The 19407-nt window shown below is 56.0% G+C and overlaps 1 protein-coding gene across 3 annotated transcripts in view; it reads left to right on the top strand.

The window, feature by feature from the left end:
• The window catches only part of MFSD4A (major facilitator superfamily domain containing 4A), a 28526-nt gene extending 9593 nt beyond the window's left edge, over positions 1-18933 (top strand). The window contains exons 2-10 of one of the 3 annotated variants that reach the window (XM_042976356.1): positions 1355-1553; positions 2227-2487; positions 5527-5695; positions 6135-6250; positions 7316-7489; positions 12563-12710; positions 16244-16314; positions 17513-17633; positions 18793-18933. In XM_042976356.1, the coding sequence (XP_042832290.1) occupies positions 1355-1553; positions 2227-2487; positions 5527-5695; positions 6135-6250; positions 7316-7489; positions 12563-12710; positions 16244-16314; positions 17513-17633; positions 18793-18848 (1315 nt within the window). In that variant the 3' untranslated portion in view covers positions 18849-18933. Of the gene's footprint in view, positions 1-1354; positions 1554-2226; positions 2488-5526; positions 5696-6134; positions 6251-7315; positions 7490-12562; positions 12711-16243; positions 16315-17512; positions 18404-18792 lie in introns of those variants that run through there. The other 2 variants (XM_042976355.1, XM_042976357.1) reach the window with 2 other exon arrangements.
• Positions 18934-19407: the final 474 nt, after the last annotated feature.

Genomic DNA, 19407 nt, shown 5'->3' on the forward strand with positions numbered 1-19407 from the left:
CGCCCACCTCTCCAGGTCCAGCTGCCAGAACAGCTGTTCATAATCTGAGAAATTTCCTTTATAGCCTCTGTCTTCCAGAACCTTTTTTTTTTTTTAAGTAGGTTCCATGCCCAACATGGGGCTTGAACTCCCAACTCTGAGATCAAGAGTAGTATCTTCTGCCAACTGAGCTGGCCAGGCGTCCCCAGAACCCTCTTGCTGCCCAACCTCCTTCACTCACATTAGCCTTTCAGCATGGTTCCAGAAAATACAAGGCATCCTTCCTTGCTCACAGTCTGCTCATGGGGGGACAGGCCCTCAGCCTGCCTGCTGTGGGCTCCTCTGGGGCAAGGTCACCTCCCAGACACCTCTCAGTGAGGACAGCCACTGGGCCTCCCTTCCAGACACTTGGAGAGTCAAGATCTCTGTCCAAGGTGGGGAGGCACCAAATTACCCAAAGACCTTGGCTGTGGGCTTTGGTTCAGGTGGCTTAGCTTGGCGTCTACAAAGGGCCTGGCCGTCTTGCCATTCCTGTGTGGGAAGAGCGCATTGCAGCCCCGCTGGGGGGTGGGAGGGGATGTTTTGGAAATCGGGTCCCACCCCGGGTCCCGCCTCCAGTTTCATGCGTTGGGCACAGTACCCCTGAGACGCTCGAAGCAGGCTCCTCCTGTACATCCATGAGAGGAGCAGAAATATCTTTGTATGTAATCTTTTCTAAGTAAGCCATTGATTTATTTATAAGCTTTTTAAAATATTTATCTTTAGACGTTTATTTCTGAGAGGCAGAGAGCCCGCAAGCGGGGCAGGGGCGGGGCGGGGTGGGGGCGGACAGAGGATCCGAAGCAGGCCCCGCGCTGATAGCAGCGAGCCAGATGTGGGGCTCAAACTCAGATCCTGAGCCGAGCTGAAGTCGGTTGCTCAACCGGCTGAGCCACTCAAGCTCCCTAAAGGTTTTATTTTTAAGTAATCTCAACGTGGGGCTCAAATCCACAACCCCGAGATCAAGAGTCGTACGCTCCACTGGCTGAGCCCGGCAGGCGCCCCTATCCGCAAACAATTTGAAGTTGAAACTCGCTTCTAAGTAAAATCATAGCAGGTGCACTTTGCTAAGTGCCATCACGTGCCGCTTCACACCGTTTCTTGAGTTCTGACGGCCGCCCTATGAGGTAGGGGTTGTTACCCGAGAAGACTGGGGCACAAGAAACATCTCGCCTGTGAACCCCTAGCTAATAAGTGACAGAGCTTCTTCAGCAGCCCCCTCCCCCCTCTACCAGAAGCTTCCCCTGAGGCTGCCCAGCGAGCGGGGGACAAGGAGGGGGCTCTTTATTTGGAGGCCCCAGGCCCCTCCCCTGACCTCACCCCTCTGCTCCCGTAGCCTGGCCCAGTCGTTATGGGCCCTCTTCACCTCATCCCTGGCCATCTCCCTGGTGTTTGCCATCATCCCCTTCTGTCGAGATGTGAAGGTGCTGGCCTCTGTCATGGCGCTGGCGGGCCTAGCCATGGGCTGCATCGACACCGTGGCCAACATGCAGCTGGTGAGGGTCTACCAGAAGGACTCGGCCATCTTCCTCCAGGTGAGCCCGCACGCAGCCGCGGGGCTGGGTGGTCACGGGGAGCTCCCGGGAACCTGTCCGCCTCTCCCAGCCCCCTCCCTGGGGTGAGGTGTCTTCTACCGGAGGCCAGGTGGTAATGCAAAAGGAGAGAAGAGCACCGGGGTCTTGGTTTTATGCGGCCACCTCCCGCTGGGCCACACTGGGCCGCTATCTCTGGACTCGGGCCTCCTCAGCTCTAAAGTAGGGTCACGCTCCCTGCGTGCAGGGTGGTCCCAGGGACCCAGGTGCTCCAGAGAAGAGGTTCTTTGTGAATCGGAGTGTGCCGTGATGGGAGGGCTTGCTGTTCTCTCAGCTCCTTGCCCGTCTCTGTATTTCTCTTCCTATCCAGCCCTTCCCTTTATCAAGCTCCCTTCCCTTTGGGGTGTTAGCTGGTAGGTGTTATGGGAACAGCCCCCAGCTGGAGTTCAGATCTGGGAAAGAAGGAAGCGGGAGGGAGGGAATTGGCCACTGTCACCCAGTTATCCCCGGCCAAGAAGGTGACTGGGAGGAACTTCTGTCCTCATCTCTCCTGTGTCCCCATCGCTCCCCACTCTGGGGCCAGGCAGGCACTCCCCAGATGGAACACAAAGTGGGGGGGGAGGGTATGAAGCCTGAGCCATTCCCCCACCCACACCACTTCTCCTCCCCGCTCCAGGTTCTCCATTTCTTTGTGGGCTTTGGCGCCCTGCTGAGCCCCCTCATTGCCGACCCCTTCCTGTCTGAGGCCAACTGCTTGCCTGCCAACGGCACGGCCAATGCCACCTCTGGCAGCCACCTGTTCCACGCCTCCAGGGTCCTAGGCCAGCACCACACCGAGGCGTGGCGTTGGTCCAACCACTCGCTCTCCGGGCTGCCTCCGCAGGACCGGGCAGGGACCCGCGTGTCGTATGCCTTCTGGATCATGGCCCTGATCAATGTGAGTGCCACCGGGGCAGGGCCGGGTGGGGACAAGTGGACCGTCACACGTGTCAGTCCATAGCAGCTCCCAGTGTAGATTCTTATGATTCCGGGCAGTGTGCTGGGCTCAAGCGTGCCCTCAGGAAGGCAAGGGGGCGGGAAGACTAACCCCCCCCCCACCAGGGATGCATCTGAATACAAACGGGGTCGCAGGAGATCATCTTGAAGGTCCTCAGTTGTCACAATCCATGATTGCGATTCTCCAGGGAGGTAAAGCCATGAGCAGGTTGAGCACAACGGAATCAGGGTCAACTTTCAAGCCATCCGAGGCTCCATGGGAAACCAGCTCTCTCCCTCCAAGGCCAGATGAAGGGGCTCTGGGACAGAGCACCCCAGGCTGTATGGGGCTCTTCCCCGGGCTCCCTCATCGCTGGTGGGATTCCCCTGTGTCCTGCTGTGAGGTGGGCTCCCGTGGGGGTCAGGGGATGAACAAAATGACCACACCATGGCTGCCATGGTGGGAGCAGAGTCGAGAGACCACCTGCCTGTACTGGGTCAGGTACTGAGGCCCCTCTGCACCCCGGCTCTCATCCTCCCTGTCAGCACCGACTCTGTCCCTGGCCGGAAGCCTCTGGTGGTCTTTAACCCAAGACAGATCCCCTGCCAGTAGCCCAGGCTGGGGCCAGAGGGACAGGTGGGGAGACGCCCCTACCCTCTCTCCAGCTTGGGAAGTACCGCGAGGAACAGCGGGAGCATCCCTGGCCCCCTGGCTCGGCCCGGCCTGGGCTGCGGGTGTGGAATATTCCAGGCGGCCATTGGCCTGGCTGCGGGATGGAGGCAATGTATGGCCCATCGTGACAAAGGGCCTCGGTTTGCTCTGGGCCCACTTGTCACCGCTCTGCAGTGGCTGCCCAGCTGCGATGCCGTGCACGTAGCACTGAAAGGGGTCTTCGAGATCATCCAGTCCCCCTGAGCGACACAGCAGGGGGCGTCATGCCCTCCCTGGCACAAGGGCCCGATGAGTGGCTAGCAAGACGCTGGCCAGGCTGTCACCCCGACTGCCAGCACCAGCCTCCTTCCTGCTGCCCCATAGCAAGTGCTCGTTTTTCCTTTCTTCGTAACTTTCCTTTCCTTGTACCAGAATCTTCACCGGGGGCTCTGAAAAACACACGCCCCTCTCTCGCCCTTTCCGTTTTCTGCCCATGCCTGTCACTGCTTTGGAAACAACCCAGCTTCGGGCCTGTGCCCTCCAGGGGGGCACCTGTAAGGGGAAGCGTCACCATCAGTACCATGTCAAAGCTGAGACGCCAGGACCAGGAAGCCGGAAGGTCCAGTGTCAGCCCGAGCCCTGTTTTCTCTCGCCGCACGAGGTGCAGCCTGGAGGCACTTTGTTTGTGGCAGGATGTCCGGACTTTTTTGTCGGTTTGTTTCTGAAGATAAACAGTCCACCACAGAAGAGAATGGGGCTGTGCATGCTTGTGGGTGCACGCGCACACACACACACACACACACACGCAGCCTCCCCAGAACTCTTGGACTCTCCAGGTGGAGCCTTTGCCTTCTCTGAATGGGCTTCTTATCAAGACAGGCTGTGTTCTTACCAGGCAACCCCAGCCAATCCTCTGTGAAGCCCTTCCCACCGCCCACCTCCCTGGAAAGCCCCGCTGGAGTGACCGGACTCTTTCACAGCTGTTTCCCCTCGGCCTTCACCCAGGCATTCTGCCACCGCAGGCCTCTGTGTGTGGGTTTCCTGTTTCCCCCATCAGACTGGAGGGAGGGTTTGACTCTCCCCCGTCAGACCTGGGACTCCCGAGGGCAGGGGTTGTCTCCTCCCACTGAGGCCTGATTTGCGGGGCGTGTGACTTGTTATCTTTGAGTGTGGAGGGAGGCTCCCAAGGTGCCCTCGGGGGGCGGGAGCCCTGGGAAAATGCCACCCCCCAGCCCGGGGCACCAGCCTGCCTCCAGGGAGGGAGAGACCGCCTCAGAGCAGCACCAGCCCAGCTGCCTCCCATCTCTGTCAGCGCGGAGATGCCCAGCGGGCTCTGGGCAACTTGCACAGCTCCCTGGGCTTCCTCTCTGTCCTAAGCAAAAGGAACTCGATTTGTGTTGCAGCAGGGAGGGCAGAGGGCAGACTTGATGGGGAGCTTCCTGGCAGTGAGGGCGGTGAGACGCAGGCAGGGCACCTGAGGGAGGCGGTGGAGGCTTCTCCAGGCAACCGCAGGGGCAGGAGCTATTTCTCATCGCCCTGAGGAGTTCGCTAAACCCAAGTGGCTTGATGTAAAATAGCAACGCACACAACACCGGGCTCGTGGGTGCGGGTGTTGCCCGGACCGTGCATCTTTCCAGCAAAGGAGTCCGTGTCCCGGTTTTCCTGTTTAGACAGCGAGCCTCTGGAGACGGGCCCTCTACCTCCTCGGGTATAACATCACCCACACAAGCCCTGAGGTGGGGTCTGACCAGACAGAATCAGGGTGCCCCGGGCTCCAGTCCAGCTCCGCCCTTCCCTCCCCCGTCAGCCAGTGACCAGGCACTAACACTCTCTGGTCTCTCGCTTACCGATCTGGTCTCTTCCAGTTGTAACGGGTGATGACTAAGTGACAGTTTTGAGCCTCAGGTCGCCCCATCTGGAAAATGGGGATAACGAACCAAAGCAGACCTTCTTCGTGAGGTGGCATGTGATCTCCCAGCATGAAGGAGTGTGGCGGGGGGAGGGGTCCCGCTTCGGCACCGTTCAGAATAAGGACCTTAGAAACAACTTTATCTCTGACATCTCTCCTGCACCAGCGGGGAGGCCTGGTGTGAGTCCAAGATTTGCATGTGACAAGGAGCTGTCTTCAGAAAAACGGATGTGGTTAAGGTTGGACAGTCAATACACCTGGCAGCATTCGCTGGGGATGGCCTTTAGGTGGACACCCTTAGAAAAGCACCGTCTTCTCTCAGGACTGTGCGGACCCGTGCCGGTCGACCCCGTGGTGGTGTGTGCAGGTGAGGCACGGGAAGGGGAGAGCCTGATGGGAACAGGGCTCTCCTGACCCTCTGCCCAACCCCCCCCCCCCAGCTCCCGGTGCCCATGGCTGTGCTGTTTCTGCTATCCAAAGAGCGGCTGCTGGCCTGCTGCCCTCAGAGGAGGCCCCTGCTCCTGTCCGCAGATGAGCTCGCCCTGGAGACGCAGCCTCCCGAGAAGGAAGACGCCTCCTCACTGCCCCCAAAGTTTCAGCCACACCCAGGTGGGGGCTCTAATGAACTTTCACGCTCATGGCCCCACACCGAGGCGTCCCTAGTGACCCCATCCCCCGGAGGGTGAACGTAGATCACAGGCGATGATGGTTGGAAGCAAACCCCGGGCACCCATGGTCCCGTCTGGCAAGACCCGGACCAGCCTGGCCGCAGGAGTGGGGCAGGCAGGCTTCTGGCTCCAGCCTGCACTCTGCCTCAGCCTGCCTGTGTGACCTTGGGCAAGTGACGTGATCTCCCTGAGCCTCGCTTCCACCAGGACGGAGGTGGACAGGAGCTGTCCCTGACAGCTGGCTGGAAGTTAGGGAAGGTGGGCGGCAGTGACCGGTCCCCAACCTGCCAGGCTCGCCCATCTGGCAGCCGCTTACCCCGGGCCTGCAGAGAGGAAGGAGCAGAAGCTGAGACTCAGCCCTGTTCTCATGTCTCGTCCAGGGCACGAGGACCTGTTCGGCTGCTGGCAGAGGAAGAACTTCAAAGGAGCCCCTTACTCCTTCTTCGCCATCCACATCACAGCCGCCCTGGTCCTGTTCATGACCGATGGGATGACGGTGAGCCTGCCCGCCTCCCCGACGCTCAAGCTAGGGGCGGCAGGAGAAAGAGGGGAGCTTCAAGGTGTCCTAGAGGGCTCACCTGTTGTGCAGTCAACTCATACATTTAAACTAAATAAAAGTCCTAGGGGGCGGGGACTGTCTGAAGAATCGTTCTCAGCCCCTGGGTACTATGGTCTTCTGTCCCAGCCAGCTGTTTTTATTCTCCTTAACTCTGTGGGTAGGGGCCCCTCTGGTTTGTTACCAAGTGCAAGCTACCCACGTTTCTTGAGAGGTAGAGGTCTGTTCCTCCAGATAGAGGTCATGCCGTGTAAACGCGAGGGCACGCTGCTTCCCGGAACGCGTTCCAAACCTCAGCTTCTCAAGCCATGTTGTAAACAAGCTACAGTCAAGATTTGGGCCCAGCTATTTATTCTACTAGTGACCTCTGTTAATACTGTTTAGTGCCTTTTTCCAGAAATCTCTTAGGATTAGATCGGGATACTTTTGAATGGCCGATTGATTAACCGATTGCCATGCTGGGGCCTCTCCGAAGAGAAGGCCCTAAAAGAGGTGACCCAGTGGGAAATACTCGTGACAGTACTGGTTGACTCCCAACTCTCAGTGTGACCTTGGGCGAGTCACTTCGCTCCGCCCCCTCCTCCGTAGAAGGAGACGCGACACGTGTGCCCACCTTGTTTTCAGCTGTGGTGCCCTTCCTTCAACCAGAAACCATCCGTGGAATCCTCATAAATGAGACGTGTGGTTGTGCTCTGCTCTGGTGGGGAGGTGGGGAGCGGCCCAGACCTCTCGAGACCCCCTGTGGAGACCCGGAGACACCCCTCTCCCTGTGTCCCCAGGCCTGCGCCTCTGGGCCGGTGGAATGTGTAAGCTCTACCTCCCCAGGGTCTGTCCTCTGCTCGGGCCACGAGTGTTGTGTGATGTTGGCCCTAGGCCCACCTTTGAGCTTCTAGAAGCAGGACCAGTCCTCCCTTAGCCCTCAGCACACCTGCCCCGACCTGGTCTTCCTTCTCTGAGGGCTCAGCTGTGCCGCAGGTGTGCTCAGCAGGGCCCGTCTCTCCACAGGGGGAGTACTCAGCCTTTGTGTACAGCTATGCAGTGGAGAAGCCGCTGTCTGTGGGGCACAAGGTGGCTGGTTACCTCCCCAGCCTCTTCTGGGGCTTCATCACCCTGGGTCGGCTCATCTCCATTCCCATCTCCTCCAAAGTGAAGCCAGCCACCATGGTGTTCGTCAATGTGGTAAGTGGCCTCCTTTCACTTCTTGGTGAGGCAGGAGGACCATCCACTCCTGGCCCTACCACCGCCCCAGGACATTTGCTCGGGACTGGACAGGGAGGGAATGCAGGAGTAGAGGGAGGAGAGCAGGGGGGAGAGAGATGCCGGTGAGGAAGGGGGGAATCCAGAAGGTGGAGTCTATCTGTGTGACCTTGGAAAAATCCCTTTCCCTCTCTGGGCCTCTGATTTTGTACCCATCAAAGAAAGGGGCTGTAGGAGGTGGTTACTGCCATGAGTGGAGCAGATCTCAGCTGACAGTCTGCCAAGAGTACAAGTGAAGCAGGTGCTGGCCTTGGTCCTCCTGTGTGACCTTGACGCCCAGCTGGTCAGAGCCCCATGGCCAGCAGAGGCCAGGCATCCCCTGGCCTTCAGAAATCACCGTGTCTGGGCTGGAGCCTAGGAATCTGCGTTTTGAAACTCTGCCAGATGATTCTTAAGTACCAGGCTGGTCAGGGAACTGGTCTGCCCGGAAGGCAGGGGTTCCAGGCCCAAGCGATGGGGTCAGACTTTCGACCTGACGTGTGTCCATGTCACAATCTATGACAAAGCATCCAGATTACAGATTAGGGCCGTCTGGCCCAGCCTCCTTCCAGGGCTCAAATCACCTCTGTAACATCCCCTCCAGGGAGTCCACAGTCTGTTTAATAACCTCCAGTGACTGGGAACTCACTACCTTTCCAGGCAGCCCGATCCACTGCCACAAAGTACTTCCCTGAGTCAAGTTTCTAGCGGCAAGGGGGTTCGGAAATAATGTTGGGGCTACAGACACCAAAGATCATGAGCCCCAAGAAAAGCCTTTATATCTGACCTTGTGCTGGTTGATGACTTTTAAGAAAGAAATTACTTTTTTTTTTTCAGTTTTTCTTTATTTATTTTGAGAGAGAGAGAGAGAGAGAGAGTGAGCTCGTGACCTGAGCCAAAGTCGGATGCTCAACCAACAGAGCCACCCATGCCCCTGAAAGAAATTTCTGTTGGACATAGAGGGGAGGCAGTGTGAGCGGAAGCCAAACTCAAGAGGTTGAGGGCCGGACAGGAAGCGGAGGTGTGACCGTTGCAAATGGTCCTGAGCTGGAGGGAGTTTTGTCTGACAGGAGCCTGTTTGGAGGCCGAGGAGAAAAGGAGGGAGCCTGGAGGGAGGGGTCCCATTGTCAGAGAGAAGGCCCCCCCCCCCACCCGAAGGGAAGAGGGGATGAAGAGCAGTGGAGAAGGGAGTGTCATCTCAGTGAAGAAGAGGGCCAACATGATACTGCCAGGAAGGAGCAAGTCTGCACGAGTCCTGGGGTGCAGAAGGCTCCGGGTACGTGCACTACTGGGGCCCCTGCAGGACCCGAGGGCAGCTGCTTAGACAGAGGAGGGTGGGGTGGGACTCTGAGTTTGGAGGAAGAAAAGCATCTGAAGCACCCACATGACAGGCGCGGATGAGAAAAACTCACCCGGACCGCTGGGTTTTGTTTTTTACTTTTTGAATTTTTTTAATGTTTCTTTATTTTTGAGAGGGCACGAGAGAGACACAGAGTGCGGGCAGGGGAGGGACAGAGAGAGAGAGAGACACAGAATCCAAGCAGGCTCCAGGCTCCCAGCTGTCAGCACAGAGCCCGAGGCAGGGCTCAAACCCCCCAACCGTGAGATCATGACCTGAGCCGAAGTCGGCCGCTTACCCGCCTGAGCCACCCAGGCGCCCCTGGACTGCTGGGTTCTAAAAGGAAACTCAGATTCCTGGGCCCAACCCAGACCTCACGAACTGGAAGGTCCAGGAGAGGTACCTAACGATCTGTATATTTAACCAACACCCCAGGGGGTTCATGTCACCAAGCAGATTTGGGAAAACAGTGTCCTAGAACAAGTGACTCCCAAATACATTAGTGGTGGTTTGGGAAGATACGGATTCCCGGGCCCCTCCCCCGGAGACTGTGACTCGGGGTGTGGAGAGGGGCCTTGGCGCCTGGATTGTTTTCAGACCTTTTCAGGTGCTTTTGGCGGGCACCCTGGCAGGATTACAGGTAAACAGCCGCGAGCAAGTTCCCCTCATGCTGCCGATTCACTCCTCTCGGTTTTAAACTAACAGTCACCCTGCTCTCTGTTCTCCTGGGTCTCGAGAACCACTTCCTGGTGAAGGAACAGGCGCTTTGTGCAGGGCCTGTGGGCAAGTGCGGGGGTACCAAGTTGTACAAGGCGGGGCTCTGCCTCGGGGAGCTTATGGTTGGCTAGGGGGCTAGGGAAGAAGAGGGGCAGGGGAGGGGAGGGGAGGGGAGGGGAGGAGAGGGGGAGCGGGGGGGGGGGGGGGGTGCCCTGCAGGGCCGGTCAGCAGGCGCAGGCGTGTGGTTGGCAGGTGAGAAGCAGGTGGGGGGGGGGGGGGGCGGGAGCCGCACGGAGTGGGAGGAGTGGGAGGAGGGGCTAGTTCCCCGTGGGCACGCACGCTCCGTCTTAGGTCACCCCGCTAAAATAAGAGGTGTTTTTAAAGCTCGCCCAAGTCTAGAGATTTTCAGGGTGGCTCTTCAAGGCCCGCCTGCAAACATGTGGTGTGTAAAGGGGGCGCCAAGGCAGCAGGAGGGGAGCAAGAGCAGAATCTTCGCCGGCTCTGCCCCCGACGTCTAAGTTGAGAGCTGACTACTGAGAAGGTGCCAGCGGTGTGAACGGCAGAGGAGTCGGGGTTCCTGGCTGATGGCACTGCCGGTTGCAAGGCCCAAGGGGGGAGCTAACTGGGTGAGGGCGTGGTGGGGCAGGGTCTGTGGTGGGGAGCAGAGAGGGAACAGGTTGGGGAAGCAGACATGGGCTAGATCCTGGAAGGTCTTGTAAGCCAGGTTTGGGGTTTTATTCCAAGTGGGAGAAAAGCAGGCCTTTAGAAGGTGTTAGGCGGGGAATGGACATGATCTGCTCTGTATTTTATTTTAAATTTTTTTTATGTTTATATTTGAGAGAGAGAGAGAGTGTGTGAGCAGGGGAGGGGCAGAGAGAAACAAAGAATCTGAAGCAGGCTCCAGGCTCCCAGCTGTCAGCACAGAGCCCGACGTGGGTCTCGAACTCACAACCAGTGAGATCATGACCTGAGCTGAAGTCAGTTGCTTAACCGACTGAGCCACCCAGGTGCCCCTGATCTGCTTCGTATTTTAGTATATGTGCTGCCGAAGCGAGCACAGATCTGCTTTGAAGCACGCTGTCCTGTGCTGTATGAGCGTGGATAGATCTAGAAGGGAGACAATGAAGAGCCACTCCTGCAGTCCAGGCACAAGAGGGTGGTCCGGGATGGGTGTGGAGAGGTACAAGGATGCACAGCGTTTTGGGGGCGGAGTTGACAGGACTTGCCCTTGGCCTGAAGGTGGAAAGAAGGAGGAAACAAGATCAAGGACATACATACCTTCGTGACAGGGCCTGACCACGGGGCGGATGGGGATGCCCTTCACCAATGCGGGGAAGTGGGTTTGCTGGAGGCAAGGCCGGGCTCTGTCTGGACCAGGTTGTCAGTCATCCAGTGGAGTTCTGGACACAGGTCATAGCCAGAGGGATGGATTTAAGCGGCTGGGCGTAGAGATATTTGAAACCATGGCGCCGGCCCAACAGGGAACACAGACAAAGAGCCAGAAGCGTCTGGGGCCGTGCCAACATTTAAAGATTGAGCAGAGGAGGAAGAAAGAGCAGTGAAGCTGTGGGGCCATTTTCTGTGCCAAAGAAATACATTATACTTGGAACCTTGGATATGTCCGCCTCTTTCGCGTTAAGAAGTCTTTCACGCTGCTTCTCCATTGTGAAGAGGGTGTCTTCCCCTCAGCCGCCATTTGTGGTACACCCCCCTCCGGGGCAGCAGGTCTTTCGCTAGGTCTCAGGTCTCGGACCAAGAGATCTTGCAGCAGAGACGGAGGGGCTGGTAGAGAAGCGTAAAGGGAGGGGGCTCGCGGGTTGCGATCACTGGCTTGGTTCTTCCAGCTGGAGCAGATCCCCGGGATCTGCCTGTGAGTGTGACCGTCCCTTCCCTCGGCACGCTCAGGTCATCTGTAAAGCGGCCGGGGTGGGGGTGGGGGTGGATGTGGTTTCTTACACACCTTCTAGCCCTCTGCTATGTAATTTCATCTTCCTTTTTTCTGGAAACAGAGGTACTCACCCAGGAGACGCTCACCTGAAAACCATGGTTTTCCATGCAAGATCCTTGTGTCTGGAGACATCAGGGAGGGCGCACACACAAACACTAAGACTGATATTTGTCGCAAGAGTCACACTTGAGGAGACCCTGCGTTGCCATCATTTTCCTACCACTCTTCCGTGTAGCTTTTGTAACCCATTTCGTGGACTAGGAGGCTAGAGAGATCAAGGACTTCAAAGCCCCAGACTTGGTCTTTTGCCTCCAGACCCGGGCTGCCTAAGTTTCCTCCCAGAGGCATTTTGCCTAGAAATTTTTCAATATTGACATAAAAACCTTTTTAAGGGATTTAGAAAAAGCGACACTTAACAAAAATATGCCCGTGTGACAGAGACCCTTACTGAACCAGGAAGATCTCTGGTCCCCGAATCCATCACAAGAGTCTCTAACCACAGGCTGGAATTTGCTCATGGGAGTCTGAGGTGAAACCGGGGAACCGGGCCACAGTCACGGACCCTCCGTCTGGGAGGTTTGCCTGGATTCCCAGAGCGTGGGGACCCAGCCACCCACACCCTCCCCAGCCAGCCCCTCCTGCTGCCTGCAAACGCATGGCTTTTAGGGCCAGAAAAGCAGCTCCTCTTCATGAGGAGTGGAGGGCAGAGAACTGGTGGCGTGGCTGGAATTCCCCGTGCTCCAAGATAAGACCTGAGGGACAGGCAGTACTGCCTCACCAAGCGCTTTTCAAGTGTGTATGGCCCGCCCTCTGCCTAGCGGTCTTGGAGGCTCATCCCCCAGGGCATCCTTGGCCGAGACCCGGCTGGGGAAGGTGCAGTTCCCACATAGTCCACAGGGAGGCGCCCTGGTCACACAGCGCTGCTCTGGGGTCCGAGAGGAGCTTTCCAAGTCAGGAGTCGGACGCCCAGCTTTTCCCAGTTCCTAATAGCCTCCTTCTCTGCTGTTAAAAGGTGGGCGTGGTGGTGACGTTCCTCGTGCTTCTCGTTTTCTCCTACAACGTCGTCTTCCTGTTCGTGGGGACAGCCAGCCTGGGCCTGTTCCTCAGTAGCACCTTCCCCAGCATGCTGGCCTACACTGAGGACATTCTGCAGTACAAAGGTGGGTGTGCTGGGGCGCAGAGCAAAGAGCGCCCCCCCTTGGCTGGGTGCGGCTTCCTCCCCCGACGCCCCATCTTTTCTGTGGTATTCCAGCCAGATCCCCGCCCTCCTGACTCGGGTGGGAACTTGTTCGCAAAGTTCTGACCCACGTGGAGTTCCCCGTTCGACAGTATGCCCGTGTCGTGTGATTTCAGGCCACTGAGAAGCCGTAAGCTTCTCTTTCCCGTTTTCTTTTCTCCCACGGCAGTGCCTCCTGAGGCACAGCTGGCATTTTGTGGAACACGGGTGTGCTGGAAATCCCAAGTTCAGAGACCAGCAAAGTTGCGCAGGAAAAGTTAGGGCATAGGAAGGGGGTTTATAACTTATCAGTAATAGTACCTCCTTGCTCTGCCGTTCTTGCGGCTGTTTTTGGAAGCACGGAGAGTTAGAACAGCGGCTCCACACTTGATTGGGGGTTGTCCTGATGGGGTTCTTGGATGCCGGAAACCTCAAATTCCCTGCAGTAATCTCCCTCCCCTGCTGTAGCCTCCCCACCGCGTGTAGCAATGAGCAATGATCCTTTTTTTTTTTTTTCTTTAAATGGGTTAATTAAAAATAATTATGTTTTGAACATTTAACATTACCCTTAGAAGTAGCTAGAGTGCCCTGGGGTGTCGGAAAACCAACATTGAGGAGGAGTGATTTCTTTAGGGAGGAGTGAGGAAATGGTGTATGGGGTGGGGGTGGGGGGGCGGTCTGGAGCAGTTAGAGCCCAAACCAGTGCAGTTGTCCCCAGTAACAAGAGATGGCAGGCCTGGATCCGCGAGATCTAAGGATGATCTCCAAACCCCAGTGAGTAGACGAAAGCAGTGAATTAACGTTGGTATCACACATCACACCGTGGATCCCAGAGTTTTAAGTGGTCAACAAATGTTAGACGACACGGGCGCCTGGCCGGCTCAGTCCGCGGAGCATGTGACTCTTGACATCGGGGTCGTGAGTTCGAGCCCCACATTGGGTGTGGAGCCTACTTAAAAATAAGTTCATTAAGTAAGCCAAATGTTGGAGAATAGTAATAATAATAAGTGGTCACTCAGATCTGCCCTCTTCTCATTTCCCACCATCCCTACCGCAGTTCAGGCCTTTCCCATGAAAGGGGAAAAGTTCAGGCCTTTCCCTTTCCCTTTTTCCAGTCTCTGATCACCTCCATCGCTGCCTCCGCAGGTCTTGGCCTGTGCCCTTCAGATTTGCCTCCCTCGGTGGCGGTTCTCAGTGCTGATCCCACATTAAAATCACCCAGAGCCTGTATAACACAACCAGAGGCCTGGGCTTTGTTTCCATGACACCTGGCGTAATTGGCCCGGAGCCACTGGGAGGCTCTGAAGTGCAGCCAAGGTGGGACCACTGAGCGGCGGGTCTCCAACCTGCTGCAGAGGGGTCCCCGTGAAACACACAGTCACGGCCTTTGTATATTCCGGTGGTGCTCTTCTCCTTTCACCAGCCTCCCCTGCCCACCTCTTGTACTCAGGGCCTGCGTCCCGGCCATGCTGAATTACTTGCTAGTCCCTGATGGCACAAAAGCTATGCTCTGCCTGGAGTGCCCGCTCTACTCCGTCTGGCCCCTTTACCTGCCTGCTCAAGTCCCTCCTCCTCTACCCCTGCCAGAAGTTTCTCTGATTCCCCCTGGAAAGATGTGTCCCTCTCCTTTGTACCTGCCTCTCTTGTTTGACCCTCATGGCTTTTGTACCTATGTTATCTGTGCCCTCTCCTCAGCAATGTGCTCCCTGTGGGCACCAGCAGTGAAGGAGGGCGAGAGCATAGGCTTTGAGGTCATTGGCAGACCCGGATGTGAGTCTTGCCTGCACACTTTCTGGCCTTGAGACCATTTTCTCAATTTTCTTCCCCTTTCTGAGCCTCAGCTTTCTCATCTGCAAAACGGGGGCACAAATACCTATCTTTAGGATTGTTTGTGCATTTGACGAAATGTAAAACACTTGACTTAGCAGCTTAACTGACTCACAGGTGCTCAAAACGTACGTTAACTCTAATTATTCATCTGCCTACTCGGTGTTTAGTTCGGTACCTGATGCCCAGAAAGTACTGGAGGGTTTTTGAATGAATGAGTGGAACAGACAGTGGGTGCTACTGGGATTCAGAGAAGGGAGTGACCAGTGTTGAATCCACACACAGCTTCCTGGAGGAGATGGGACGTGAGCTGGCCCAGGATTTGGAAAGGCAGAAGGAAAAAGGGAAGACATTCCAAGGAAGAGTGGGGCAGGGGCAGTGAACAAAGTGACAGCAAAGGCATAGAGACGAATGTAAACGTGAGCCAGACCAAAAGAGGAACTTGAAGCCTAAAGCAGGGAATGATAATCTCTGTTTTAGTAGTCAATCAATCAACATTGAGTATTTATCATATGTTGGTCACTGGGCTAATAATAAGCAGTAGTGGACGCCACTGAATACAATTCAGGGCACAGTCCTCTCTCGTGGGCTCGCAGCTCAGAGGGGAAGGCTACCCTGCAAACAGTGGGGTACCTGGGGGAAGGGTGGAGGGCCGCGGGACACGAAGAGCAGCTACCGCAGGGTTAGGGACGGGGGAGATTTCCCGGAGGAAGTCTAAAGGAAAAACTTCAAAGATGAACAGGGGCTCGGCCCACGAAGGGGAGGAGGAAGAGGACCGCTCAGGAGGGAGGGAGGGAACGCAAGCGTCAGAACCCGGCGGTGAGCACGAGTGTGCAGGGCAGGAAGCGAGACCGTCCTCCTGGCGGGAGGGTGGATTGTGAGCAGGTGTGATGGGAGTCTGAGCTCTCAGCAGAGACCAGGCCCTGCAAACCACATGAAAGCATTTGGACTTTATCCTGAAGGCAGCGTTGAAGGGGTTAAGCAGAGAACTGGCAGGGGTTCGGGAGTTCACTGTGTTCAGCACTGTGCTAAGTACTTACCACTTACTAAGTGGTGTATCAGATTCACCACACAGCAACCCTGCGGAGAAGGTGTTGCCATGCCCATTTACAGAAAGGAAACCAAGGCCTAGAGAAGGGGGAGAACTTGCCTAAGGTCACACGGCTGGTAGGTAACACAGTCGGGCTTGGGACGCGAGTCTGACTCTGAAGCTTGGGCTCAGGGGGTCTGTGCCCTGTTGCCAGAGTGAGCGGAGGTGTGGCCGCTCAGTACAATGCCAGGGCAGTGAGGACACTGGTCTGCCTGGAAGAGAGGGCTGGCCTGAGGAGATCAGGGAATCTTTCCGGAAACGTAGGGGGCAGTCAGATTTGGAAGGACCCTGAATGCCAGGCTAAGCAATTTGGAATTTACCCTGAAGACAACCCTGAGTCATTGAAGGTTCTAGAACAGTGAAACTATAATGACAGCAGGACCTAAGCATTCCCAAAGCAAAGTTAAGGACTGAGTTCTGAGAAATCTTAGGAATTCGAACTCGTCCTCTTAGGCAGTCACGCCATTTTCCAGGGTCTCCCCAGAAATAGCCGGGATTGTACCAGCTGACTTGTCTCCTTAACTTGCTTTTACTAACCCAAATCCTTCTCTTTTGGTTAGGCTGTGCGACCACGGTGCTGGTGACAGGGGCAGGAATTGGCGAGATGGTTCTCCAGATGCTGGTTGGTTCGGTATGTGGGAGACCCTAGGGGCAGGGGACAGCGTTTGGGGACCCCCCCCCTCCAAGCAGGTGGGAAGATGTAGCCAGCCACCTTCTGAACCCAAGCTGTCCCTCCCCTGGGGGTCCCACACAGCAGGCAGGGCCCCCCTCTGTTACCTGTTTCTGCTTCCGCACGTGAGACCTGGAGATGTGAAGGGAGGTGCGGTACGGTCCAAAGCAAACACAAGTCATGTCTGGGAGCGGGGCCAGCGGGGCCCTGTGGGAATGTCGTTCAGCTCCCAGAGCCTGGGATGGGATTGAGTGGCGGGCGGGAGCTCTTTTCCCACCCCTTCTCAACCTACCGTCCCCACCCCAGCTCCCCTAGCCTCTGGCCACCCTACACAGGGCCCAGCTTTCCTGCCCAAGTCCTGCCCTCATCGAGGGCCAGCCCTCCCGCGTCTCTTCAGACGTACCCGTCCTCCCGGGTGCACCAGGAAAAAAATGCATCTGCCTTCGTTTGAAGCTTCTAGCGCTGTTGTTACGCCCCCTTTTGCAAAGGAGGATACTGAAACTCAGATAAATGAGCAACTTGCCCTCGGTCAGTCATACTTCTAATAAGGGACAGGATGTTCAAACCTAGGTCTTTGGGTCTCCCAGATGCCCCTAATCCCAACCCTCCTTTCCTGATCTTGTGCCCTGCCGGGAGGAGAGCTACACCTCCTAATAACACTCCGCATCGAAATGACGTGAGGTCTGGGGTTTGCTTCAGGGTAATCTTGTGCAGGGGACAGTGGAGGGGCACGGAGGTGCTAATTGCTAGTCGGGTGACGGGCCCAGGGGAACTCCGTAAGCTCCTTTGGCCTGTGTTTTAAATTTTCCATGATAGAGAGACATAGGTCTATACACATCCTCTGCAGAGTTCTGGTTCGGCCCTGTGGGTATAGAAACGGTCTGACCGGAGTTTTAAGGAAGATGGAGAGATTTTCAGAAGCTTCCAGATACAGAGCGAAAAGGGACCGCAGGGGTCACGAGCAGGATTTCTGCCTCCTCCAGACACATAACCTTGAAACGAGGCCAAGACGTCCCTCCTACTCACCACCCTGCCCGTCGGTGTGACGGGCCTCAACCTGACTGCGGAGCCCGCCGGGGGTCGGGGAAAGCTGCTTCCTCCAGTGCGCCTTCCTGTGAGGCTCTGACGGCCTGCGTCTCTGTGTTTTCCCCTCTGGCAGATTTTCCAGGCCCAGGGCAGCTATAGCTTCCTGGTCTGTGGCGTGATCTTTGGTTGCTTGGCTTTTACCTTCTATGTCTTGCTCCTGTTTTTCCACAGGATGCACTCTGGACTCTCATCAGGTAAGGAAAGAATCTGTTGCTACACAAGAGGAGGAAAACAAAGTGAGGCGAGGCTGTGGGAGATGCTGTAGATCGTAGCACGCCACCAATACTGTTCTGTTCCAAGTAAAATGCGAGGAAGTGTTTATTTTTCTGCAGCTTCCTTTTCCCCTCTTCCTGCTTTGCCATGCGATTGTCCGCACTGGACTCTTAGGGCAGGAGGGAATGGGATAGGCTGACTCATGGTTTCTCCATCAGCAGAGGGGCACGGATCGTGAACTTGGCTTCCTGCATCCCACCATGCCGTGGGACCACGGGCCAGGATTCCCTTTCCAGCCCGTGTGGGGCCCTGAAAGGCGGCGTCTGCCTCCTTGGCTGGAACACGGCCCAGAGGCCTAATTGGCCATCTCTTTGCAGTTTGGGATTTTGACTCTAGTCCCAATTTCTTTTTCAAAAAGAGGTCCTTCGGGCCAAGTGGCAAAGAAAAGCTCCTTTGGGGCAGAGACACCTCCTAAGAATAGTCTCATTCCTGGAGACCCAAGGCAGGGGGTGTCCCGAGGCTATTTTCATGTCCCTGAGCCTCCCAGCCTTTCTGCCCAGAGATCTCAGAATCCCAGGCAGTGTATCAGCTGTGCACGTAGTCAGTTCTTAAGAGAAGGGGCCCAAGCGGAGCCCTCATCCTCTCCATAAAAGCAACATGATCACCAAAAAATTGAAGGAATGGGTGTCTGCAATCCGATCTCTCAGATGACCACTCAGTTTAAAGCCCAGAAGAGCAATCCCGCCACCGCCCCCCCCCCCACACCCCGGTCAGCACTAACTGTAGCCCCGCTTCCAAGGTGGCCGGTACCAGCTGGTGTCTAGCCTAGCGCTCAGCATGGAGCCTTCATTTAGGCCACACATTCGAGAACTACTTGGTGAATATCCAATGAGTAACACCCAATGAGTGCCCTGTTGGTGGGAGACCAAAAGAAACCTATATTCCCTGAGCCCCAGACGCGAGTCTCAACGAACTCCCTCCACCAACAGTTTGCCAGAACCAGTAAGTCTGACTCTCTGCTTGTTCTCCCTATGGAGCCGTAGGATGGGAAAAGCAAAAGCCCGGGGAAGCTCTCGGAATGAATAATTGCCGCAGCTAATCAGAGCTGCTGACGCATGCTACCTGTTTTTTCTGTTGTAGTTCCTACCCAGGACAAAGCACTGGGAATGGAAAGCCCAGAGTGCTACCAGAGGTAAAACTGGGGGAAGGGGGCAGGCGAAGACGGCCGGCCTCTCGAGCACCAGCACAGACCAAAGTGTTCAAGAAATTGGGGGTCGCCCTGGAGGCGATCTCTCCACGCCTTGGCTCGGATCTTTTCCACAAATACTTGGTTAGGTAGAAGAAATTGAACGGACTGGGAAAATCATTAGCAGTTTACTGGATGGATATTCAAGTTACCTTCCTCTCCCCCGGTTCGGACCTTTGGTAAGAGGTGTCCAGGATACCCCGATGGGAAGGAAGAAGACAGCCGTATGCTTCACTCCATTGGCCACCAACCACCTCCTGCATGGACCATCCCCTGGGTTTGAATATCACTTTTCATTGAAGTTTGAAAGAACAGGTTGAAATTGTAAAGTTCGATGATCACTGCTTGCTGTAGATATATTTGAAATCAGTCAAAACAAACCCCAAGTTAGTTCCCGGCATGCTCAAATGATTTACGTGCTTTTTACTTTTTGGTAAGCCACAGTCCCTCAAATTCCCGTTGCTGATATCCGTAGTTCGTTTAAAATCTAAAACATCGAAAGGAAAAGT

The sequence above is a fragment of the Panthera tigris genome, chromosome F3 (genome assembly GCF_018350195.1).
Source record: "Panthera tigris isolate Pti1 chromosome F3, P.tigris_Pti1_mat1.1, whole genome shotgun sequence".
Lineage (NCBI taxonomy): Eukaryota > Metazoa > Chordata > Mammalia > Carnivora > Felidae > Panthera > Panthera tigris.